At 54.0% G+C, this 23115-nt stretch overlaps 1 protein-coding gene across 2 annotated transcripts; it reads left to right on the top strand.

Moving 5' to 3' along the window:
• Positions 1-284: 284 nt before the first annotated feature.
• Positions 285-22382, top strand: EML2 (EMAP like 2). 2 transcript variants are annotated; one of them, XM_047791032.1, is made up of 21 exons: positions 285-505; positions 598-721; positions 906-1010; positions 3158-3186; positions 3389-3518; positions 6524-6673; positions 7804-7873; positions 7971-8081; positions 9205-9300; positions 10168-10302; positions 11560-11659; positions 14366-14520; positions 14680-14805; positions 16860-16991; positions 18461-18528; positions 19018-19106; positions 19287-19384; positions 19873-19960; positions 20369-20464; positions 21367-21497; positions 21955-22382. In XM_047791032.1, exons 1-21 carry the CDS (start codon positions 313-315, stop codon positions 22078-22080), a joined length of 2352 nt encoding a protein of 783 aa, XP_047646988.1. In that variant the 5' UTR covers positions 285-312; the 3' UTR covers positions 22081-22382. The 2 variants fall into 2 exon arrangements, with proteins under 2 accessions (XP_047646988.1, XP_047646989.1); XM_047791033.1 differs by lacking the exons at positions 285-505; positions 598-721; positions 906-1010 and adding an exon at positions 2586-2649.
• Positions 22383-23115: the final 733 nt, after the last annotated feature.

The following is a 23115-nucleotide window of genomic DNA, read 5'->3' as shown; positions in this document are numbered from 1 at the left end:
ATAGACTCTTAGAAGGTTAGAGAGGAAGGGACTTCCCTAAGGTCACACCTCCAGGGCGCTGCGGCAGAGAGAGATGTTTGGGGACAAGGGCTGAGAGCAATGGGGATTTCCTTCCCCTCTCAGAGCCCTCTTTTTTGGCTCCCATCCAAGCGTCCCAGCCCGAGGTTGCGGGAGGGGAAGGGGGCGTGGCCGGCCCAGGTTAGACCGGGAAGCCAGGAGGGACACCTCATCTCGGGCTTTAGAACTCCTGGGTGGCCCCTGCAGCCAGCGCTCCCCTGCTTTCCAGATGACAATTTGTCGGGCACAAGCGGGATGGAGGTGGACGACCGCGTGTCGGCGCTGGAGCAGCGGCTGCAACTGCAGGAAGACGAGCTGGCTGTCTTAAAGGCGGCGCTGGCTGACGCGCTGCGTCGCCTGCGGGCATGCGAAGAGCAAGGTGCTGCGCTGCGAGCGCGGAGCACCCCCAAGGGCCGCGCGCCTCCGCGCCTAGGCACCACAGCCTCAGGTATCTTCAGTAGACTGGAGGGGTGAGATGGGGAGGGGTTGGGGCCTGTACCTTACACTCAGCCCTTCTTTTCTCTAACTCCGTCTCCCTAGTGTGTCAGCTCTTGAAAGGCCTTCCCACCAGGACGCCCCTCAATGGCGCGGGACCCCCACGGCGCGTGGGCGGCTATGCCACTTCCCCATCCTCCCCCAAAAAGGAGGCGACCTCCGGGCGCAGGTAAGTCACGGACCCTGGCATCCCCAGCCTCCTCCAAGACCTTGGAGGCTGTTTAGGCGGAGAATGATGGACTGATGTGCCTGGACACCTGCAGTGGAAGGTCTCAGGAAGTCCCTGCTGGCCTCTGGCACTCTCCTGCTGGCCTCACAGGCTCTGCCCCTAACTGTGTGCTCTCTATTCTCAGTGCCCGCCGCTACTTGTCACCAGAGCGCCTCGCCTCAGTGCGCCGCGAGGACCCCCGCAGCCGCACCACATCCTCTAGCAGCAATTGTAGCGCCAAAAAGGAAGGGTAAGTGTCCGCGGCGGAGTCGTGCCGCAAAGGGTGGGGTCAGGACCTCAGTTAGGTTTGGAAAAGGATGGGGAATTTAGGGCGATGCCCAGGCCACGAGGTGATAACCTAAAGCGAGGTCTTTCAGTTCAGAAAGCGGAAACAATGCCGGTGGCTCGGAGGAGCCAATCTAGAGACAGCGCAAAGTGGAAGGCATGGGGAGGCGGAGCCATCATTGAGGGGCGTGATGAAATCATTAAAGGGCTGGACTAGAACACACGAGGCGTGGACGGTCAGGGTGTCTTGGGTGGGCCAGAGTAGAAGTTAGGGAGGAGCTAGGTTTGTGGGCGTGGCTGGTAAGGTACAGTGAGAGTCCTCATCGAATCTCAGGGATGCAGCCAGGGCGTAACCCTCAGAGGAGTTCCTGCAGGAAATGGGGTAATCAGAGGGAGGGACGTGATTGGAATTTGAGGGCTCCGCCAGAGGGTTAGCTTAGGCTGAATCAGAGCGTGGGGTGGGGGTAACGGGCTGAGACTAGGTGCAATGGAGTCCGAAGCAAGAAGCTGGGAGGAGAGGAGCCTGGGGCGCTGCCAGGTGGAAATGGGCGTGGTTTGAAGCTTGGGCGGGAACAGACCTTGGCGGGGTCTGTAAGCCGAAGAGGCTCAACTCCGGAACCGGGTCACGTGAAAGTGGTCGCAGTCTGAATGTTTGACTTGAGGCGGGTAGGAGGGTCCCTGAGGAGCTGTCAATTATCAAGAGACTGAGTCCACTTGGGGGCAGGATCTGGAGAGGTGGGTGTGATCAGAATGTTGGGCGTGGTCAGCTTCGCAGAGGCGGGAAGTGTAAAACCTGAGGGTACAGTAGCGATGCAGTGGACGTGGTCAGGGCCTGCGGGGGCCGGACTAAGGCAGGACTGGAGTCAAAAACCACAGTTCAGGAGTTCCCGTTGTGGCTCAGTGGCAACAAACCCGACTAGAATTTATGAGGCCTTGGGTTCCATCCCTGGCCCAGCTCAGTGGGTCAAGGAGCTACCGTTGCCCTGAGCTTCGGTGTAGGTCGCAAACGCGGCTCTGATCTGGCGTTGCTGAGGCTGTGGCGTAGGCCAGCGCCTGCAGCTCGGATTCAACGCCTAGCGTGCGGGTGCGGCCCTGAAAAACCAAACCAACCAACCAACCAAACAAAAAACACCCACCCCCAAAACCCTCAGTTCAACCCCACTGAAATAACAGCAAACACATACATAGAGCTATGATCCAGGCACTACTCAAGGCACTTTACGTGAATTAACGAAGCTTCGCAACCACCCGGGACGTAGGTACTTTTATTATCCCCATTTTAAAAGTGAAGAGGCCGGGACAGAAGTTTGGCAGCTTATTTAAGGAATTTTCAGAGCGGGGACTTGAACTCAGGCAGACACGTCCTGAGTCCATATTCTCAAAAAACACTCTCCCTCACCCCCCAAAAAGAGCCTAGTATCAGGACCCCGCAGTCCGGGACCTGAGATCCAGTGTGACCCGCAGGCTTCGGGGTCGGCAGCGGAGGGCGGGGCAGGGCGCGGCGCGCGGGCGCCTCCCAGGGCCGGAAGCGGCGGAGCCGGTCGCGGCTCCACCCCCGGCCCCGAAGCTCCGCCAGCCGCCGCCATGAGTAGCTTTGGAGCTGGGTGAGACCCTCTCGCACACCCCCTCCTCCTCGCGCTCCCGGGGACTGTATCCCATGTCCCCCCCCCTTTCCTTGGGACCCAGACCCGCGGGCATCATTTCTTTCCGTCAGCAAAGAGAGTGTGGAGACACGCCCCTTAAACCCTCGCCTCTTCTCTCGCTGCTTCAAGTTTGGGGCGCTCTGGGCCTGGGGGTGGGGAGCGTTGGGAGAACCTGCTGATTAGGAGGGAGCGGTACCTCTTGACTCCCGTCTTCTAGGATCGCGTCCATGCCACTTCGTGCTGTGTGACCTTTGGCGATCACTGCCTCTCTGGGCCTGTGTCTTAGGCTCTGCAAGATCAACCGAGCAAAGCACACGGCCTGCAGAGAGGCAGCGCTCCGCTCCTTACTCGGCCCCCAGTATTCATCAGAGACCTCTGGAGCGGTTCCATCCGGGAGTGGGTTCTTCCCTTTTCTGACTTGCCTGCTAATTAAGGTCCCCCCGCCTTTTTTTTTCTCTTTTCCTGACAGCAAAACCAAAGAAGTTATCTTCAGCCTGGGTAAGTGGGAAAATGGGAGGGGCTTTGCTTAGGGCTGGCTGGGGTGAGGGGCCAGAGCTGGAAATCGGGAGACCTGGCTACTGGCTGGGCCTTTGTCTCTCTGCCCTCATTCTCCCTATTTAAAAAAAAAAAATGAAGGGAAGAGAGAGTAGGGTTGGGGACTCATGTCAGCAGCCCCTGACTTTTGGGGGTGTCCTGGCAGAGGAGGGCACGGTGAAAATGTTTCTGAGGGGCCGCCCTGTGCCCATGCTGATCCCAGACGAGCTGGCGCCTACCTACAGCCTGGATACACGCTCCGAGCTGCCTTCCTGCCGTCTCAAGCTGGACTGGGTGTATCCTTTCGCTTTATTCTTCCTTCCACTCCTTCCACACACCCCCACCCCACCCCCCGCAGCCGGAAGGGACAAAAGCCCTTCTGGTGTGGAACTTAAGCTGGAGGGAGGGGCTTTGTACTGAAGGTGGGGCTTCCCAGGCCTTTGTGGTTTAAGGGGTCAGGAAGAGCCTGGAGTCTGGAGGGGGCAGAGGAAGGCACATTCGCTGACATCACCATTTTTTTTCCCCAGGCCCTCAACATGTGAAATTTCCCAGGCCAGGGACTGAACACACATCACAGCAGTGACCCGAGCCACAGCAGTGACAATGCTGGATCCTTTACCTGCTGAGCCACCAGGGAACTTCTGATGTAACCTTTTATGACTTATTAAAGCAGCAAATTATTTGCTGATTGCCCTTCATCTGTCAGGTTCTCTTCCTACAGACAGGCTGTGTTCCACGGAGCTCACCTTCTAAAGGAGGCGAGACAGAAGCCAGTGATTCAATAAATAAGATAATTTCAACTCAGTAATAAATGATGAGAATACAGAAAGCTAAGCTCAAATGAGAGGAGTGATTGGCTTTCTCTGAGAAGAGGGCATTTGGGCTGAGAATTGAACATTTAGGAGTCAGCTTTGGACGAACTAGAAAAACAGCATTCCAGACAGAGGGCATGGTGGATCCAGTGTATTTGACGCCAGAGTGACCTTGGCATTTTTGAGAAACAGTAGAAGTTGGTAATGGTTAAAAACCCGGTCTTTGGAGCCTGGCAGAAATGGGTTGAAACCCCAGCCCAGCCCCTGGCTGCCTGCGTGACCCTGGATGGGTCATGTTGTCTTTCTGTGCCTCGGTTGCCTCTTCTGAAGGATAGTTGTCATGCATTTCCTTGGTGGCTCAGCGGGTTAAGGATCCAGGCGTTGTCACTGCTTTGGTTCTGGTTACTGCTGTGACGTGTGTTCGATCCTTGGCCTGGGAACTTCTGCATGCTGTGGACAAGCTCCCCCCCCCCGAAAAAAAGAAAAAAAGATGGGTGCCAGGCACTCAGGTTCATATGGCTGCGAAACAACGTACTAAGGTCCTGAGCTCCTAATATGTGTCCCATAAATAGGGAATGAGTGAAATAAGAATAAATCATTCCTGAGCTCTTATGTCCCAAGCATCGTTCAGCGTTCTTTCAAGTATAAATATACTGAGTATTATGCTTCCTTTCTTTTGTAGAATGAGAATATAAACATATATATATATATATATTTGTCTTTATAGGGCCGCCCCCACGGCATATGGAAGTTCCCAGGCTAGGGGTCCAATTGGGCCTATACCACAGCAACACAGGATCCGGTCCATGTCTGTGACGTACACCACAGCTCACAGCAATGTCAGATCCTTAACCCACTGAGCAGGGCCAGGGATCGAACCTGCCTCCTCATGGATGCTAGTTGGGTTCGTTTGCACTGAGCCCCAACGGAAACTCCTCAGGCTTTTTCTAAAAAGTGCACCGGGGCTGGGTCAGCATCCTAGGAATCCAGTCCTTGTCCTCTTCTCTTAGCCTGCTGAGCTCTGGAGGAGGCAGGAATGTTGGAGCCCAGGCAGCTGGAAATACGAGAATGCAAGAATATCGAGCTATCAGGTCAAGCTGGGCTTAAGGGAGCATCAGAAGAAAAGCAGCTGAGACAGCACAAGTTAATGCGGGCCTCATTCTGCAGCCCTAAAATGGATGCAGGGTTGAGAGCAGTTTCTGTGCAGTTGGAATACACACACTGACCTTCATTCAAATGTGTTCTGAAGGTTCTGAGGCTAAAGTCTGGAGTCCAACATTCCCCACATCAGTATCTGCTTATCCTCCTGGGCTCACAGTCCAGTGTGGGGACAGTGATAACACAGACTGGGCAGGGCCTGGATGGGGGAAGCCAAAGAGGGCAGCTAACCCAGCCTGCGGTCAAGGCATGCTTCTCAGAGGAGGAGTTAATAGAAGTGAACAAAACAGGAGTTCTCTGGTGGCCTAGGGGTTAAGGATCTGGCATTGTCACTGCTGCGGCTCGGGTCACTGATGTGACGCACGTTTGATCCCTGGTCCAGGAACTTTCGAATGCCATAGGAACAGCCAAAAAAAAAAAAAGAAAGTGAGCAAAACAGCCCAGTCTTGGCCTCTGTGGAACTCATAGTCTGACTGAGCAATAGGGGCACTTAACAAATTGACCACATGGAGTTGATGTCATGGCTCAATGGTAACAAACCCAACTAATATCCAAGAGAATGTGGGTTCGATCCCTAGCCTTGCTCAGTGGTTTAAGGATCCGGCATTGCCGTGACGTGTGGTGTAGGTCACAGACTCAGCTCAGATCCTGCGTTGCTGTGGCTGTGGAGGAGGCCAGCAGCTACAGCTCTGATTCGACCCCTAGCCTGGGAAATTCCGATTGCTGTGGGTGCAGCCCCAGAGGCCAAAAATCCTCATCCAGGGTGTCAGCAGGGCCATGCTCCCTGCAGAGGCTCTGGGCGAGAATTTGTTCCGGGTCTGTCTCCTAGCTTTTGGTGGCTGCTGGCAAACCTTGGGATTCTCTGGCTTATAGCTCTGTCACTCCAGTCTCTCTTCACACGGGCCTTCTCCCACTCTGTCTTTTCTTCTCTCTTATGAGGACACTACTTGTCTTTGGGGAGTTTCCTGGTGGCCTAGCAGTTAAGGACCTGGTGTCACTGCTGTGGCGTGGGTTCGATCCTTAACCTGGGCGCTTTGGCACACTGCAGGCACAGCCAAAAATAAAAATAAAAATTGGACACTTGTCTCTGGATTTAGGGCCTATCCAAATAATACAGGATGATCTCATCTTGAGATCCTTAATTGCATTTTCCAAGTAAGGTCACAGTCACAGTTTCCAGGCATTAATATTTAGGGGAGGGTACCATCGTTCAGTTCCCCCCCCCAGAGATAAGAGGGGAAACAGGACAACCTAGCTTGGATGCCCTGAGTGTGTTAGTTGGCACACGCAATGCCGAACAGTTTCCTTAACCAGCCCCCGGGCGTCTCCAGCTATGGCTACCGTGGCCGAGACTGCCGCGCCAACCTTTACCTGCTGCCCACGGGGGAGATAGTGTACTTCGTGGCCTCTGTGGCTGTGCTCTACAGCGTGGAGGAGCAGAGGCAGCGGCACTACCTGGGACACAATGACGACATCAAGTGGTGAGGCCTGGGAGGAGGCTTCGCAGTAGCTCCTGCTCAGGAAGTGGGCGGGCCCCAGGCCTTTGCTGAATTCTGGGTGAAAAAAAGTCGATTAAAAAAAAAAAAAAAGCGAGTTCCCGTAGTGGCCCAGTGGTTAACGAATCCGACTAGGAACCATGAGGTTGCGGGTTCCGTCCCTGCCCTTGCTCAGTGGGTTAACGATCCGGCGTTGCCGTGAGCTGTGGTGTAGATTGCAGACGCGGCTCGGATCCCACGTTGCTGTGGCTGTGGCATAGGCCGGTGGCTGCAGCTCCGATTCAACCCCTAGCCTGGGAACCTCCATATGCCGTGGGTTCCGCCCAAGAAATAGCAACAACAACAACAACAACAAAAAAAAGGAGTTCCTGAAGTTCCCGTCGTGGCGCATTAGAAACGAATCCCACTAGGAACCATGAGGTTGCAGGTTCGATCCCCGGCCTTGCTCAGTGGGTTAAGGTTCTGACGTTGCCACGAGCTGTGGTGTAGGTCACAGACATGGCTTGGATCCTGTGGCTGTGGTGTAGGCCAGCAGCTGTAGCTCTGATTCGAGCCCTAGCCTGGGAACTTATATATGCTGTGGGTGTGGCCACAGAAAAAAAAAAAAAAAAGGAGCTCCTCCCGTGGTGCAATGGGACAGGCAGTGTCTCTGGAGTGCTGGGATGCAGGTTTGATCCCTCGTCAGGGAACTCTGTGCCAAAAAAAGAAGAAAAAAAAAAGAAAAAGAAAGTGGATTGACTATTGATACTTCAAATGACAGTGCCTGGATTTCTCACTTTTGAAAACTTCTCGTGGGCACCCCAGACAGTCGTGCAGTGTTGGGGCCCCGTGGTAGCAGCCCCTTGAAATGGATGTGTTCTCCTGGCCATTTGTGGTACAGGCTTGAGTTAAGACCCCAGGTCTGAGCCTCTGAGCCAGGCTTCCCAGAGAGTCTCCCTCCCCTTCTTGCTACTGAAGAACGAAATCAATGTTTATTGACTAAATAACTCATTCAGTCAACCTTGGGAAAGAACAGTCAGGCATCAGGACCGAGGCCTGTTGCCGGAGGGGTACAGGGCTGCCGTGAGTCCCCTCCCTCTTACTGAACCTTGTCCTTCTGCCCTCTCTCTGCTCAGCCTGGCTGTCCACCCTGACATGGTCACCATTGCCACTGGACAGGTGGCGGGCACCACCAAGGACGGGAAGGTAACAGAGTGGAGCGGGCAGGACCTGGAGATGGCCGAGGTGTGGGGTGGTCAGGGAGCTGGGCTCCTGAGGTAACCAGCCTCTCTCCTTCCTGCAGCCACTGCCACCCCATGTGCGCATCTGGGACTCCGTTTCCCTCTCCACCTTACACGTGCTGGGCCTGGGGGTGTTTGACAGAGCTGTGTGCTGCGTGGGTTTTTCCAAATCCGTAAGTCTTATCGCCCCGCCTTCAGACCGCCCCTGGTGCCTATTAGGGATGGAGGCCACGCCTTTATCATGATGTCACAGGTGCTGGTCACGCCCCCTGGCCAAACTCTTGGCCTTGTAGGCTCTGCACCCACATTTGCCCTTTTGCAGGCCTGCTCTGTTAGCTTTTATAAGGGGACCCTACGCCTTAATTGCCCCCAGGCAGACTCCTCAGTGGCCCTTCGTAGATCAGGTAATGCTTTTTGCGTTATTTTTCACACCGCTTTTCATTCTGACAGTCTTTATCCCTTAGGCATCCCCTAGCGCAGTCTTGCTCCTAGTACCATCCTAACTGGGTGTTGGCAGGCCCCGGGGAGATAAGCACAGAAATCGAGAGTAAGCCTTTAGGAATTTGTAGAGCAATTCAACATTCCCACAACATCCAAGTGTGTGATTGGTGAGATGTTTTTTTTTTAAATCATATTTTCTATTTTTACCCTATTTTGCCAAAGTATTGGCTGCAGTGTGTCAGGGAATAAAAAACAACCGGTCCTCCCACAGACAGTTGAAGAGCCTCACAGGTTTTCTGAGACCTAAGGAGGCACTTTGGAGAAATAAAGCTATTTTGTTGCCCAAGTGCAGGGAAAGAAAACCTTTGCAAAATCCAAACTGACCTACGCTCAACTAAAGGTGTAACAGAGCGCATTGTACCAATTGCATTAACTGGTTAACTTCAAAACCATAGAAGTCGTGCCACATGAAAATGCCAGTGAGGAATCCTGCTGGCGTGCTGGTTGCAGAGAAATTGTAGCTGAGGGGTAATTAGATGAATTCCTTAGGGAGCAGTCACTCCAAAAGGAAACTTATAAACAGCCTTTAAAATCTGTGTGGCCCTGGATGGAGTGTGTATTTTATTTTATTGTTATTTATTTATTTTTTAAACGATTTTTATTTTTTCCGTTATAGCTGGTTTACAGGGCAGTGTATCTTAATATGTCTCATATGACTTGGACCAGGGCCTTTGAAAATCTTAAAACAGGCCTGAGTGGCTGATGTCCTAGCGGGCAAGGTGTTGGGATGGAGGGGCGGGGGGAAATGGATCCTGACCCACCTTCCCCTCCCCCTCTCCTCTCCCCTCTTCCTAGAATGGGGGCAACCTGCTCTGTGCAGTAGATGAATCCAACGACCACATGCTGTCTGTGTGGGACTGGGCCAAGGAGACCAAGACGGTGGATGCCAAGGTGAGGAAACCCTTCTCACCCCATTTCCTGGGGCTGCCCCTGTGGGACTGGCCAGATCTCAGCATCGATGAGCCTAGAATCAGACAGACTCATGTTCAAGTCCTGACCTTGCCACTTGCTGGCTGTGTGACTTCGGGACAGCTCTGAGCCTCAATTGCCTCATCTGTAAAATGGGCGTAATGGTAGCCTCTTCCTTGTAGGGGAAATTTGCCTGTGATGTTGGGATGTGGGGTGGGAGAACTAGGCCCAACTGGAGGATGGGTACAAGGCGGCTGCGACTCTACAGTCCTGAGATGTCCAGACGGACCTTGACTTGCATCTCTGGGCTGCAGCCTATTTTAAAGATGCGGAACCTGAGACACCGTAGAGGGGAGAGCTGCTCGTCCAAGGTCGCGTAGCCATTCTGGACTGGGGACAAGAGCCCTAGAATTGGGGCCCATGGTTTGAGGAAAGAAGGAGTGGAGAGGCTAGGCTCTCAGGGAGTTGATTCTGAACACAGCTCTTACCTGGCTGTGTGTGCTTAAGCAAGTGACTTCCCCTCTCTGAGCCTAACTTCGTCATCTGTAATGGGAGGCACAGGGTGCTGTGGGGTTAAACGAGTCGATGGATGTAAAGTGCTTAGCACAGTGTTTGGGGCAAAGTAAAGGCTCTGCACCTGTCTGCCAATATGTTGATGAAAGAAGCAGCAGTGCTTCACTGGCTGGTCCTCCTGCCTGTACTTTAGTTTGTCTATATAGGAGAGATCCAGGCAAGTTGGGTGTGCAGTACACAACCCACACAGCCGTATAGGGCAGTCCTTCATGGGGTGGGTGCGGTCGTCCCGGTGGCTTTGAGGTCCTCATTCAGAATCTCCCCCACCCCCTAAAGTGCTCCAACGAGGCTGTGCTGGTGGCCACCTTCCACCCCACAGACCCCTCCGTGCTCATCACCTGTGGAAAGTCCCACATCTACTTCTGGAGCCTGGAGGGGGGCAGCCTGAGCAAGCGGCAGGGCCTCTTTGAGGTGAGTGCTAGCGGTACTGGGACAGGCTGGCGGGGACACCCCAGAGGCTGGAGTTTCCGGGGATGCTGAGATAGTGCCTGCTGCAGCCTCAGTTTCCTTATCCACACAAGGGGTAGATCCTCCTTTACACTCTGAAGTTGGGAGGATTCAATGAGATGATGAGTCTAGCAGCTCCTGGAGTTCCCACTGTGTCTAAGTGGGATTGGTGGCATCTTAGGAGTGCTGGGATGCAGGTTCAATCCCCGGCCCAGCATGGTGGATTAAGAATCTGGCATTGCTGCAGCTTCGGCTTAGGTCACAACTCAGCCTTGGATCCCTGGCCAGGAAACTCCATATGCCAAGGGGTGGCCAAAATTGGGGGAAAAAAAAAAAAAAAGAGAGAGAGAGAGTCTAGCAATTCCCAGCAGACAGTGGATGCTTAATAAATGGGTTGCTGAGATTATCAGGGTTCTGGATAAACAGAAAAGTTAGAGGCTGACAGGCCAAGAAAGACAGAGAAACAGCAGGAAGCAGAGGGCCTGGGAGAGAAGATGCAGGCACCCCTCTGATAGCCATTCACCCCCCCGCCTTTGGTGAGAGTTGGGGCTTCTGCCCCCAAAAGGGAAGATCTTGAGAAAACTAGCACAGATGGAAATGAAACATAGGAACTGAGCTGCCTTTGTGGCTCAGCGGGTTAAGAACCCCATTAGTATCCATGACTAGTATCCATGAGGATTCAGGTTCGATCCCTGGCCTCGCTCAGTGGGTTGAGGATCCAGCATTGCCTCAAGCTGCCGTGTAGGTGGTGGATGCAGCTTGGATCTGGCGTGGCTGTGGTGTAGGCCGGCAGCTACAGCCCCGACTTGACCCCAGCCTGGGAACTTCCACTTGCCGTGGGTGTGGCCCTAAAAAGACAGAAAAAGAAAAGAAATGGAGGTACTGAGAGGAGGGCGGGGGAAGGCAGGGAGAGGGACCTAGAGGCAGACAGAAGGTAGGGGCAGAGGAGCGGGGCAGACAAAGGGGAAGATGGCAGGGAAACTGAGGACAGAGTCGGGGAGGAGGGAGAGGTGGGAGGAGGGGATCCGGGCGGGAAAGACATTATGGTCAGAAACTCTAGGGGGTGTGACACTCCCTGGAGGTGGACTGGAGATGGGGGAGCTCCACACAGGCAAGGGCCGCACCCCAAGCATGTGGGCATCCCCTGGACCATGGTCCCAGATGATGGAGGCCACCGGGCTTCAGTGACCCTCTGACGGCTTCCCCTTCTCCCCACCGTAGAAACACGAGAAACCGAAGTACGTGCTGTGTGTGACCTTTTTGGAGGGTGGCGATGTGGTCACCGGGGACTCTGGGGGGAACCTCTATGTCTGGGGCAAAGGTCAGTGTCACCCCACCTGTTTGGTCCCATCCCAGTCCTCCCCGTCTCCCTTTGGCTGTGCCTCCCTTCCTCGGACCCTGCTCCTGTGGAATGTATGATGCAACAGGCTAAATCCTTACCTGTCCAGTTCTAACTCGTCCGTCAAGGCTTAGCTCCCCACCTACATGAAATCGTCACTAATTTCCCACCCTTCTGCAAATCCCACGGTAGGGATCAAATCTGAGCTTAATAAATGAATGAGTTAACATAACTGTGGATGGATGGATGGATGGATGGATGAATGGAGAGGTGATTTGTCCAGAGCAATGAATGAATGAAGGGGTTGCCCCAGTCAGTGAAGAGAAGAAAGAGTAGATGAAAATGCTGTCCTACTTAATAGGTGGTTTCTTAGGTCAAAGGATAATTAAAGAAATAAACGCTTGTCCCCGGAATAGATGGCTGTGTTAGTCCCAGGCAGTGGGTAACTAGTTAGCCACAGATGAAGATGTGAATGAGTGGATCACTTCTTGTAGCAATCATTTCCTTATAACTCCTTCATCCACTGGCTGAAGTAACTTCTCAGTTCAGGGAGGGGTAATGACCGGGGGTCGGGGGAGTGGGCTTGGGAGTTGGACAGCCTTGCGTTCAGGTCTCAGCAGTGCTTTGTTTTCTCTGCGTGGCCTTCAGAGAGTCAAGTCCCTTCCGAGACTCAGTTGCCTCATCTGTAAAATGGATATGCTATCACCCTCTCCCTCGTAGGGTTGTCTTGAGCTTTTCTTGCGATGAGACAGCTGAGATGAGCGTAATTGGCAGTGGGTTTTCCAGCAGACTCGAAGCTCTCTGATGGCAGAGACTGGGTCCGATTTGTTTCCATGGCCCCAGTCCCCCCACTGGCCCGGCTCTGCGGGGCTGCAGGGTGTTGGGTGGGTGGGTGGTTAGAAAGATAAATGAACAAAATGACGTATGTACACCTGGTCCCAGGGCTGAGGCTGAGGATGGAATTGAAGGGAGTTGCCCTTTTCCTCTCCACTGAGTCCCTGCCCCAGCCTCCTCCCTGGTCTCTGGGCCTTCGGTCTTGTCTCCACCAGTTCAGCTTGTTCTCTGAACCAGATGTAAATCCAACCCTGTCTGTCCCCTGGTAAACCCTTCCATTACCTCAGTTCAGTTCCCTTGGGACAAGGGCCAGGTTCCTCATTAAGGAAAAGAATAGGGAGTTCCCGTCATGGCGCAGCAGAAACGAATCCGACTAGGAACGATGGGGTTGCAGGTTCGATCCCTGCCCTCGCTCCGTGGGTTAAGAATCTGGCATTGCCGTGAGCTGTGGTGTAGGTTGCAGACGTGGCTTGGATCTGATGTTGCTGTGGCTGTGGTGTCGGCCAGCAGCTGTAGATCCGATTCAACCCCTAGCCTGGGAACCTCCATATTCCATGGGTGCAGCCCTAAAATGACCAAAAAAAAAAAAAAGGAAAGAATAAATACTGTATGGTTCCACTTATACAGGGTCTCCAAGACCCCACATGACCTGGCCCACCTTCTCTTGTCCTTTGTATGTTATACTTGATCACATCCGATTTCCTTTTCTTTTTCTTCTTTTTAGGGCTGCACCTGTGGCATATGGAAGTTCCCAGGCTAGAGGTCGAATCAGAGCTGCAGCTGCCGGCCTACACCACAGCCACAGCAATGCCAGATCCAAGCTGCCTCCCAGCCTATACTGCAGCTTGCAGCAAAGCCAGATCCTTAACTCACTGAAAAAGGCCAGGGATTAAACCAGCATCCTCACGAATACTAGTTGGGTTCTAAACCCACTGAGCCACAATAGGAACTCCAAGATTTCTTTTAGTTCCTTAAACAGTCCATGTACTCTCTGCCTTTTACACGTGTTCTTCCTTCTGTCTGGGACACTTTTCTACCCCCTGTTGTCCTGGCCAACTCCTACTCATCCTTCAGAGCCTTGCTCAGCTGTCCCCTCCTCCAGGAAGCCCTCCCCAACCCACCAGGCTAGGTGCCCTCTATGGGGTCCCACTGTCTTCTGGGTGTCTGCATCCCAGCCCCAACCACCTTGGGTTGTCCCTGACTGGTAGTAGGTCTGTCTCTGAAATTGGACTGTGAGCCCCGTAAAGGTAAGATCAGAAGTTGTCTTCATCAGCAGTGTGTCCCCAGCATCACCCAGCATGAGGCTAGGCTTAGAATAAATGCCAGTTTAATAACCGTGGCTTGAATGGATGGATGAACTGATGGTTAGATGGACAAGTGAGTTGAAAGACGGATATATGGAAAGATGGGTAGGAAAAAAGATGGCGATGGGTGGATGTTTGGATGGAAGGATGGACCGACTGGCAAGTGGGTAGTCAGAAGAGAGAAGGTGAATGAATGGGTGAGAGGTGGATTGACGGAGGGGTGGAAGGAAGAGGGTGGATGGCTGCATGGGTCAGTGGATGGCTGAATGGATGGGTCCGTGCCTAGATGGATGGACAGAGCAGGTGAGCGGATGAATGGGTGGGTGAGTGATTGGGGAAATGGACCAAAGCGTGGATGGGTAGATGTTACTTCGCATGGTTTATTGGATGGGTGATAGGGTGTTTGAATAGATGGGTGGCGGGTGGTTGGAAAGGTGGGTAGAAGAAAAGGCACGTGAACGGCTGGTCGTAGGATGGAGAGTCTGAGCTGCTTTCTGGAGTCAGATGGGGCAGCTTCCCCATGCTGACCCAGCCCTGGCCTACCCCGCAGGTGGGAACCGGATCACTCAGGCGGTGCTAGGTGCCCATGATGGCGGCGTGTTTGGGCTCTGCGCCCTGCGGGACGGGACGCTGGTGTCCGGAGGGGGCCGCGATCGGCGGGTGGTCGTCTGGGGTTCCGACTACAGCAAGCTGCAGGAGGTGGAGGTGAGGAGGGGGAGAGGCTCATATGAAGGTGAGGAGACCTCCCCCGACCCCACTAGGGCTCCTAATACTAGAGCCTCCTCCCCCAGCTCGTCTCCCCACCCCCACGCTGGCGTGTGTTGCACACTCATCTGCCTACCCCACCCCTCCTTGCGCACACAGGTCCCGGAGGACTTCGGCCCCGTGCGCACGGTGGCGGAGGGCTGGGAAGACACACTCTATGTGGGGACCACGCGCAACTCCATCCTGCAGGGCTCTGTCCACACCGGGTTTTCGCTGCTTGTCCAGGTGAGCTTCTCTTCTGCACCTGCCCCCGCCACCTCTCCTCTCTCTGGACCTTCCATCCCACCTCTCCTCCCACTCGCGCTTCTCCTCACCCCTCTGCCCCAACCCTTTCCCTCTGGCCTGGTAAACACCACCCACCTTCCCCTTACCTGCTCCGGACCCATAACCCCACCCCTGAATATTCCATGGTCTGGCCGTGGGTTAACTGGTAGCACTGCAGAGGGTCCCCACGACCCTGCTCCAGCTAGGCTGCCCCCTGCCCTTCTGATCTGGGCGGTGTCCATTTCTGTTGCTAGGTACCCAGGCAGGTTGTCACACAGACTACATATGCCCTGAGCCACACAACTCCCGGGTCCCCAGCTCCGAGGATCTAGGAAGAGCCTCTAGAGTTGCTCAAATGCCCACTCTTCCCTCTCAGTGTGCTAGAGCCCTACCCCATGCCAATTTAAAATCCCACCTAGAGGAGTTCCCACGTGGAGCAGCAGGTTAAGCATCCAGCTGCTGTCACAGCAGCCGCTGGGGTCACTGCTACAGCCCGGGCTTGATCCCTGGTCTGGGAACTTCCTTCCACATGCCACAGGCACAGCAAAAACAAACAAACAAACCCAAAACCCATTTAGAAACACAGACCTACTGAGTATATATATGTATTCTGTATACTTTATCCTACAGCAGAAATTAACACATTGTAAATCAACTATACTTCAGTTTTTAAAAAAATCAGGGAGTTCCCATTGTGGCTCAGCAGGTTAAGAACTCGACTAGTGTCCATGAGGATGCTGGTTTGATCCCTGGCCTCGCTCAGTGGATTAAGGATCTGGCATTGCCATGAGCTGTGGTGTAGGTCACAGATGTGGCTTGGACTCTGCGTTGCCATGGCTGTGGTGTAGGCCGGCAGCTGCAGCTCTGATTCGACCCCTAGCCTGGGAACTTCCATGGGCCGCAGGTGCGGCCCTAAAAAGAAAAACGGTCTTGGCCTTGTTCACTGGCCCCCTTCCTTCTCTCTCTACATACATTTTCCCTCTTACAAGGTAGCCGAGATGCATACTGCTGCATTTATTTTTTATTTGTATTACTGATTTATTTGGTGGGGGTGAAGGAGAAAAGCATAGCTTTATTGCTTTGCCAGGCAAAGGAGGCCACAGCAGACTAATGCTATAAAGATTGTGCCTCCTTTGGGAAAAATTAGGAGGTGTTTTTATAGTTTGCAGAGTGGAACATAGGGCCACGGGCAAGGATCAGGGTGGAGGCAAGTCTGCACTGTTTCTCAAAGCTGGTATTTAGTGGCCCCAGGACTGGTTCTGGTGGTCCTCCTTCCTTCCAGTGTCTGGACTCACCGAGGGTCAGGTTCTTCCTGCCTCCATGCAGAAGGAATTCAGCGAGAGACAAAGTGATAGGCAAGAAATAGATTTATTAAGATAGGATGCTTGTGAGAGATGCAAGTGGACAGGCAAGGAGCCTCTGCCCGTGCAGCTGCATTTAGATCCCCCCCCCCCCCCCCCCCTCCCCGCTCCCCGTGGCTCTTGTTTCCAGAACAGTCAGCCAGCTCCACTTTAAGAGCGTTTTGTACCAGCCTCATACACCTTCTGTCCCTGATCTGAGCGAGGAGGATAACACCATGAGACACACAGGGATTGGCCCCATTTTCCAGAAGAGTAAATTGAGGCTCCAAGGAAAAGTCACCTGCCCAGGCTACTGCCACCGTCAGTAAGAGCTGCAGTCAGACTCACCAGCTGAGAATGCTCATGGATTCCCACAGCCTTCTGGGCATCATCTGACCTCCAGGGTCAAGCTCCTACCCACCACATCTCTTGCTTCCTGTTGTGCACACGGGAAAGCAGAGGCCTGGGTGGAGGGACGGCCTCGAGCCCCACACTGGCTCAGCTGCAGCCTCCTTCGGATGCACGGAGAAGGGGTCTTCCCTGAGTTACGTGTGGAGCAAGATGTGTTGCTGGGGCTGGTCCAGCGTTTCTTTCTGGTATCAGACATTGCGGGAGGGGGATGGGGAGGAAAGGCCTGGACTGGTGGTCTCCATGTTGTCCTCTCCTTTCCGCCAGGGCCACGTGGAAGAGCTGTGGGGCCTGGCCACGCACCCCAGCCGGGCACAGTTTGTGACGTGCGGGCAGGATAAGCTGGTGCATCTGTGGAGTGCAGAGTCCCACCAGCCCCTGTGGAGTAGGATCATCGAGGTAAGAGGATGGGGCCCTGACACTTCATCCTACCTGGCCCACCTCACCCAGTGTGTCGGGATCAGTGCGTCAACAGAATCCGTGCCCAGCCTCTTTATTTTTTGGTCCCCAAAATCTGCAGTTTATAACAAGCTCCCTCAGAGTATTCTGGTTTGGGCATTCTGCCCGCCATGCCCACCATGCCCAACACTAACTTAGCGCCTTGCCCCCCCATCATCTTTTTTTTTTTTTTTTAGGCAAGAAATAGATTTATTAAGATAGGATGCTTGGGAGTTCCTGTCGTGGCTCAGTGGTAACGAATCCAACCAGTATCCATGAGGACTCGGGTTCGATCCCTGGCCTCACTCAGTGCATGAAGGATCCAGTGTTGCCGTGAGCTGTGGTGTAGGTCGCAGACGTGGCTTGGATCCCGCGTTCCTGTGGCTGTGGCATAGGCCGGCAGCTACAGCTCCGACTGGATCCCTAGCCTGGGAACATACGCCGAGGATGCAGCCCTAAAAAGCAAAAAAAAAAAAAGGTGTTTGTGAGAGATGCAAGCAGGCAATCCACATCATTTTTTAACTTCTTCCCCCAACCTCCATAAGGCAGTAGGGTTGACAGACCCCCACTTGGAAACAGGCTCAGGAAGGTAAGGTCACTTGACCGTTACAATCATAGCTGAGCTTCATTGAGCGCTCCCTGCGGGCCGTCTGGCTTTCCCAGCCTACCAGTCTATGGGCTTTTGCCTGCAAATCAACCAAATGCCTCCCCCCAACCCCAGATTTTTAAATGATATGTCTAGGGCTGATGTTGGCTAAAGATGTGGGGATACAGGCACTCAGGCATGCCCGGGGATACGTTAATATTATTTTATGGAAGCAAATTGGCATTATATATCAAAGGTCTTAAAAATATGGATACCCTTTGTCCTAGCAATATCCCTTGTCGAACATTCCATAAGGAAATCATTCCAATGAATAAAGCTGTGGCAATTTAGAACAGGAGTGAAAAGGGTTTGAGGAGTTCTTGTCATGGCTCAGTGGTTAACAAATCTGACTAGCATCCATGATGACACAAGTTTGATCCCTGGACTCACTAATGCTGGGTCAAGGATCCGGCATTACCGTGAGCTGTGGTGTAGGTCACAGATGCGGCTTGGATCCTGCATTGCTGTGGCTGTGGCCTAGGCTGGCAGCTACAGCTCTGATTCGACCCCTAGCCTGGGAACCTCCATATGCCATGGGTGTGGCCCTAGAAAGAAAAAAAGAAAAGAAAGAAAAGAAGGTTTGAGAATCAGCAGTAACAGGAGGAACGTGCTCTGTCTGAGCTGACACGTTAAAGGAAAAGAGAGTGGATTCCAGGGTGTCTGCAGCAGCGGGTAGTGAGGGCCCTCTTGCCAGGCTGAGAGTTAGGCTCTGAGGCTGGGGAAGTGTAGGCCACAGGGATGGGGGACCCCAGCTCTCAGCCCTGCCTCTTCTCTCCCTCCTCAGGACCCTGCCCGCTCTGCTGGCTTCCACCCCACTGGCTCTGTCCTGGCCGTCGGCACGGTGACTGGAAGGTAAAGCTGAGCTGGGCATTTGGGGCGGGGCTTCTCTGTTCTCCCCAGGAACTGTCCCTTGATCAGCCCCATTCCGCTACTGCCCCAAAGCCTAGAGAAAGTTAATTGGGTACCAATTGTTTAACCAGGTCCTGATCGCCCCACATTTCTCTGGAGTCAACCTCTTCCCCCAAATCTTTTTTTTTTTTTGCTTTTTAGGGCTGTACCTGTGGCAAATGGAGGTTCCCAGGCTAGGGGTGAAATCGGAGCTACAGCTGCCGGCCTACACCACATCTCACGGCAACGCCAGATCCTTAACCCACTGAGCGAGGCCAGGGACCGAACTCGCACCCTCATGGTTCCTAGTCAGATTCATTTTCCCTGCACCACAACGGGAATCCCCTCTCTCCCAATTCTTTTCTGGGGTCCCTCCCTCAGGCCCCACAGAGTGCCACCCTCTCTGCCAGATCAGCTCACCCCTTTTCCCCCAACTATGCCTTTTCCTTGTAGATGGCTGCTGCTGGACACGGAGACCCACGACCTGGTGGCCATCCATACAGATGGGAATGAACAGATCTCAGTGGTCAGCTTCTCTCCAGGTCAGGGGCGGGCCGGAAACCCTGGAGAGGCAAAGCCTGGGAATTGAGGCTGCCAGTTACTGGCAGGGGGAAGGGGTGGAGCTTGGGACTACGCGGAGTCTGGGATAGTGGGGGGCTGAGTCTGAGAGAGGAGGGGGTAGGGCCTGGGTGCCTCCTCATAGCCCCCTCCCCCTCCCCCAGACGGGGCGTACCTGGCCGTGGGCTCCCACGACAACTTGGTGTACGTGTACACGGTGGACCAGGGCGGCCGCAAGGTCAGCCGCCTGGGCAAGTGCTCGGTGAGTGGGCAGTGGCCCCCAGCCCGTGCCGCCACCCCATGGGGGGGGCAGAATTAACCAATTTTCTACCTCAAGGGAGCACAGCTGCAACTCTCAACTGACTGCCCTGATCACATCCAGGAGCCTTAGCCCCACCCAGACATTTATCCTCTGTTTTAAGCCCGCCCCTTCGTGTAGCCCCGCCCCTCACGTTTGGAGCACACCCTCTGTGTAGCCCAGCCCCTTGCACTCGAAGCCCGCCCCTCTGTGTCTAGCTCTGCCCACTTGTTCTAAACTCCCCGTGTGTCCTAAAGCCCTTTTTGTCTAGCCCCGCCCATCAAGTCCGGCTCCGCCTATAGTAGTCTGGCCCCGCCCTCACTTCCCAAAGGCCTGTGTACCTTTCCTCTAGACCCCCTGTGTTTCACCCTATCTCTGTATTTTGCCTTACACCCATCCAGGTCTCATCCTGCCCCGTCCAGCTCTAACTCAGTCCCTTCCCTCCCCCACAGGGCCATTCCAGTTTTATCACCCACTTGGATTGGGCTCAGGACAGCAGCTGCTTTGTCACCAACTCTGGGGACTACGAGATTCTGTACTGTGAGTCATCCGAAATACAAAGGCATTCCTCCTTCAGCCTCTCTGTTGCGTGTGCGACTTGCGTAGACTTCTCTCGGTTCTGGGAGGGAAGGCTGGGGCTTCAGGTCCCTCTCTTTCGGCTGGTGTTTTCAGGGGCCGATCTGACTGGCTGGTCTCCTGGCTTCTGGTTTCACCAATTCCTCCCCTTCCTGGCTGGATGAGTGGGGTACAGGTCTCTAAGTGGAAACCCCTGGCCTTGAGATATCAGTGCCCTGAGGATCTAGCCCCCTCAGCCAGTCTGGAGAGGCAGAATAAGCCCGGGGACCTTAGCCTCCTGTCTTGAACCTCAGTGCCCACTGTCTGTGAAATTGATGAATTAAGTCAGGAGTTCTTTCTGCTCTGAACACCTCCCCCTATTTTCTGCCCCAGGGGACCCCACTACCTGTAAGCAGATCACCACTGCAGATGCTGTAAGGAACGTGGAATGGGCCACAGCTACTTGCGTCCTGGGCTTTGGCGTGTTCGGTAAGTTCTGGAAAGGGGAAAATCTTGCTAAGGACGGGAGTTCCAAGAAGCATCCCTGACTGGTGGTTTTCATAGTCTCTTATTATTTCCAGGGGAACCATTCCTTTACACGTGCCAGGAGCACTATTTGTGTAAGAGGAAAGGGCGGGGTGAGGTGCCTTGCAGCAGTAATGAAATGCGACCAAATGGGTGGCAGCGCCTGGCCCAGAGAGGTCGACATGGCCAATGTCCCAGCCACCCATTCATTCAGCACATGCTCCCTGAGCACCTCTGTGCCAAGCAGTGCTGAGACACAGTGGTGACCATGGCAGCCCTGCCCCTGCCCCCATAGGTCTCACAGTCCAGTGGAGGAGATGGCCTTGTCCCCAGACAAGCCAGAGAAGACGGAGCTGGGACAAGGAAGTCCAGAGGAGACACCTAGCTCCAGCTGGGAGGGCGTCAGGGAGGGCTTCCCGGAGGAAGGGACATCCAAATGGACCTGCAGGACGAGGTGTTACATTCCAGGGTGGTGAGGAAGGAAAGCTGTCTCTAGGCAGAGGCATAAAAGCCCAGGGGTGCCAGGGCTTGGCCTTTGGAGAAATGTAAGAAGCCAAGATGACTGGATCACGGCCGAGTTCAAGGGAAGCCCTGGTGAGGACAAGGCTGGCACCATGTGGGGGACCAGGCCAGGCAGAGCCTGGGGGTCATAGTGAGAAGCCTGGGCTGTGGCAGGGTTTTGAGCAGTGGATAGAATCAGATACAGGTTTCCAAAACATTATTCCGACTCGTATCCATGCCTAAAGACAGGTTAGGTGAGAGGAAGGCAGGGGGGCTGGGGCTGGGGCTGGCACCTTCTTGCCTTGGGGGGGGTCCCTGGCCCCAGCTGATATCTTATCCCCACCCACCCCTAATCTTGCCTCCAGGGATCTGGTCCGAGGGAGCGGATGGTACCGATATCAACGCCGTGGCCCGCTCGCACGATGGAAAGTTGCTGGCTTCAGCTGATGACTTTGGCAAAGTCCACCTGTTTAGCTACCCCTGCTGTCAGCCTCGAGTGAGTCCCTGTGGGGGGCTGGCAGGGTGGAGGTGACAAGCAGCACCAGGGGCAAGATAAGGCAGCCCAGGAATTCCCTAGTGGCACAGTGGGTTGAGGATCTGGCATGGTCGCTGCGCTGGTGCAGCTTTGATCCCCGGCCCAGAAATTTCTGCATGCCTTGGGTGCAGCCAAAAAAAAAAAAAAAAGGTCAAGGCGGCCCTTTTGCAGACCTCAGTAGATCTCAGTCTCCCCATCTGTACAAGGAGGGCAGCAGCTTGCTCCCCAGGGCCTTTCTCCGCCGGAAAGTCGATAAATTTCTGAGTCTGTAGTGTGAAAGCTCTGAGCATCTGCGTTATGAAGTCTTTGGTTCTTGTCTCCTGTTAACGCAAGAACTCTTTTGAGCACCTACTCTGTGCCCGGGCACGGAAATACAGCAGCCAACCAGCCAGATGACCTCCTTCTTTCCCCATCACAGGCCCTCAGCCACAAATACGGCGGACACAGCAGCCACGTGACCAATGTGGCTTTCCTGTGGGATGACAGCATGGCTCTGACCACAGGGGGCAAGGACACCAGCGTGCTACAGTGGCGGGTGGTCTGAACCAGGGGAGGGGGGTATCCCCAGGCACATGGGGCTCAAGTAGAGTCAGGCGGCAGGGCTGGAATTCTATTTTCGGGAGATGTCTATTGCCGAGTAGAGTAATATATACCCAGAGTATGTCTATAGCAAAGAGGGTTATGGGGGTGGAGGGTGGACTGACAGACAGAAGTCTCTATTTATCGGGGTGGGAAGAGGGGTCACATTGCTTTAGGGGAGCCACTAGGGTGTTTGGTTTGGGTTTTTAAGTTTATTATTTTATATCATCCAGAAATAAAAACACATGTGCTGAGGTGGAGTATCCAGGTCTGTGTCCACGGTGTGTTTAGATTGAGTGGGTCTCTAAGTGTATGTTTAGCGAGTGTGTGTGTGTGTGCATTATTACATGTTTTGTTTTTTGTTTTTGTCTTTTTAGAGTGGCACCCATGGGCATTTGTAAGTTCCCAGGCTAAGGGTCGAATCGGAGCTGCAGCTGCCGGCCTACACCACAGTCACAGCAACGTGGGATCCGAACCGCGTCTGCAACCTACGCCACAGCTCACGGCAACGCCAGATCCTTAACCCACTGAGCGGGGCCAGGGATTGAACCTGCAACCTCATGGTTACCAGTCGGGTTTGTTACTGCTGAGCCACAAAGGGAAATCCAGAACTCCTCTTTTTTTTTTTTTTTGGTCTTTTTGCCATTTCTTGGGCCACTCCTGCGGCATATGGAGGTTCCCAGGCTAGGGGTCCAATCGGAGCTGTAGCCACTGGCCTACGCCAGAGCCACAGCAATGCTGGATCCAAGCCGCGTCTGCAACCTACACCACAGCTCACGGCAATGCCGGATCGTTAACCCACTGAGCAAGGGCAGGGACCGAACCCACAACCTCATGGTTCCTAGTCGGATTCGTTTCTGCTGCACCACGACGGGAACTCCATTTTTGTATTTTAAATCAAAGGTTGGCAAACTCTTCCCAGAAAGGGCCAGAGAGTAAATATTTCAGATTTTATGAGCCACCCAGTCTCTGTCCCAACGAACTCTGGCATTGTCGTGTG

Source organism: Phacochoerus africanus, chromosome 8 (assembly GCF_016906955.1).
Source record: "Phacochoerus africanus isolate WHEZ1 chromosome 8, ROS_Pafr_v1, whole genome shotgun sequence".
Taxonomy (NCBI): domain Eukaryota; kingdom Metazoa; phylum Chordata; class Mammalia; order Artiodactyla; family Suidae; genus Phacochoerus; species Phacochoerus africanus.
The sequence above is the reverse complement of the archived record's forward strand: the minus strand, read 5'-3'. Positions and strand labels throughout refer to the sequence as shown.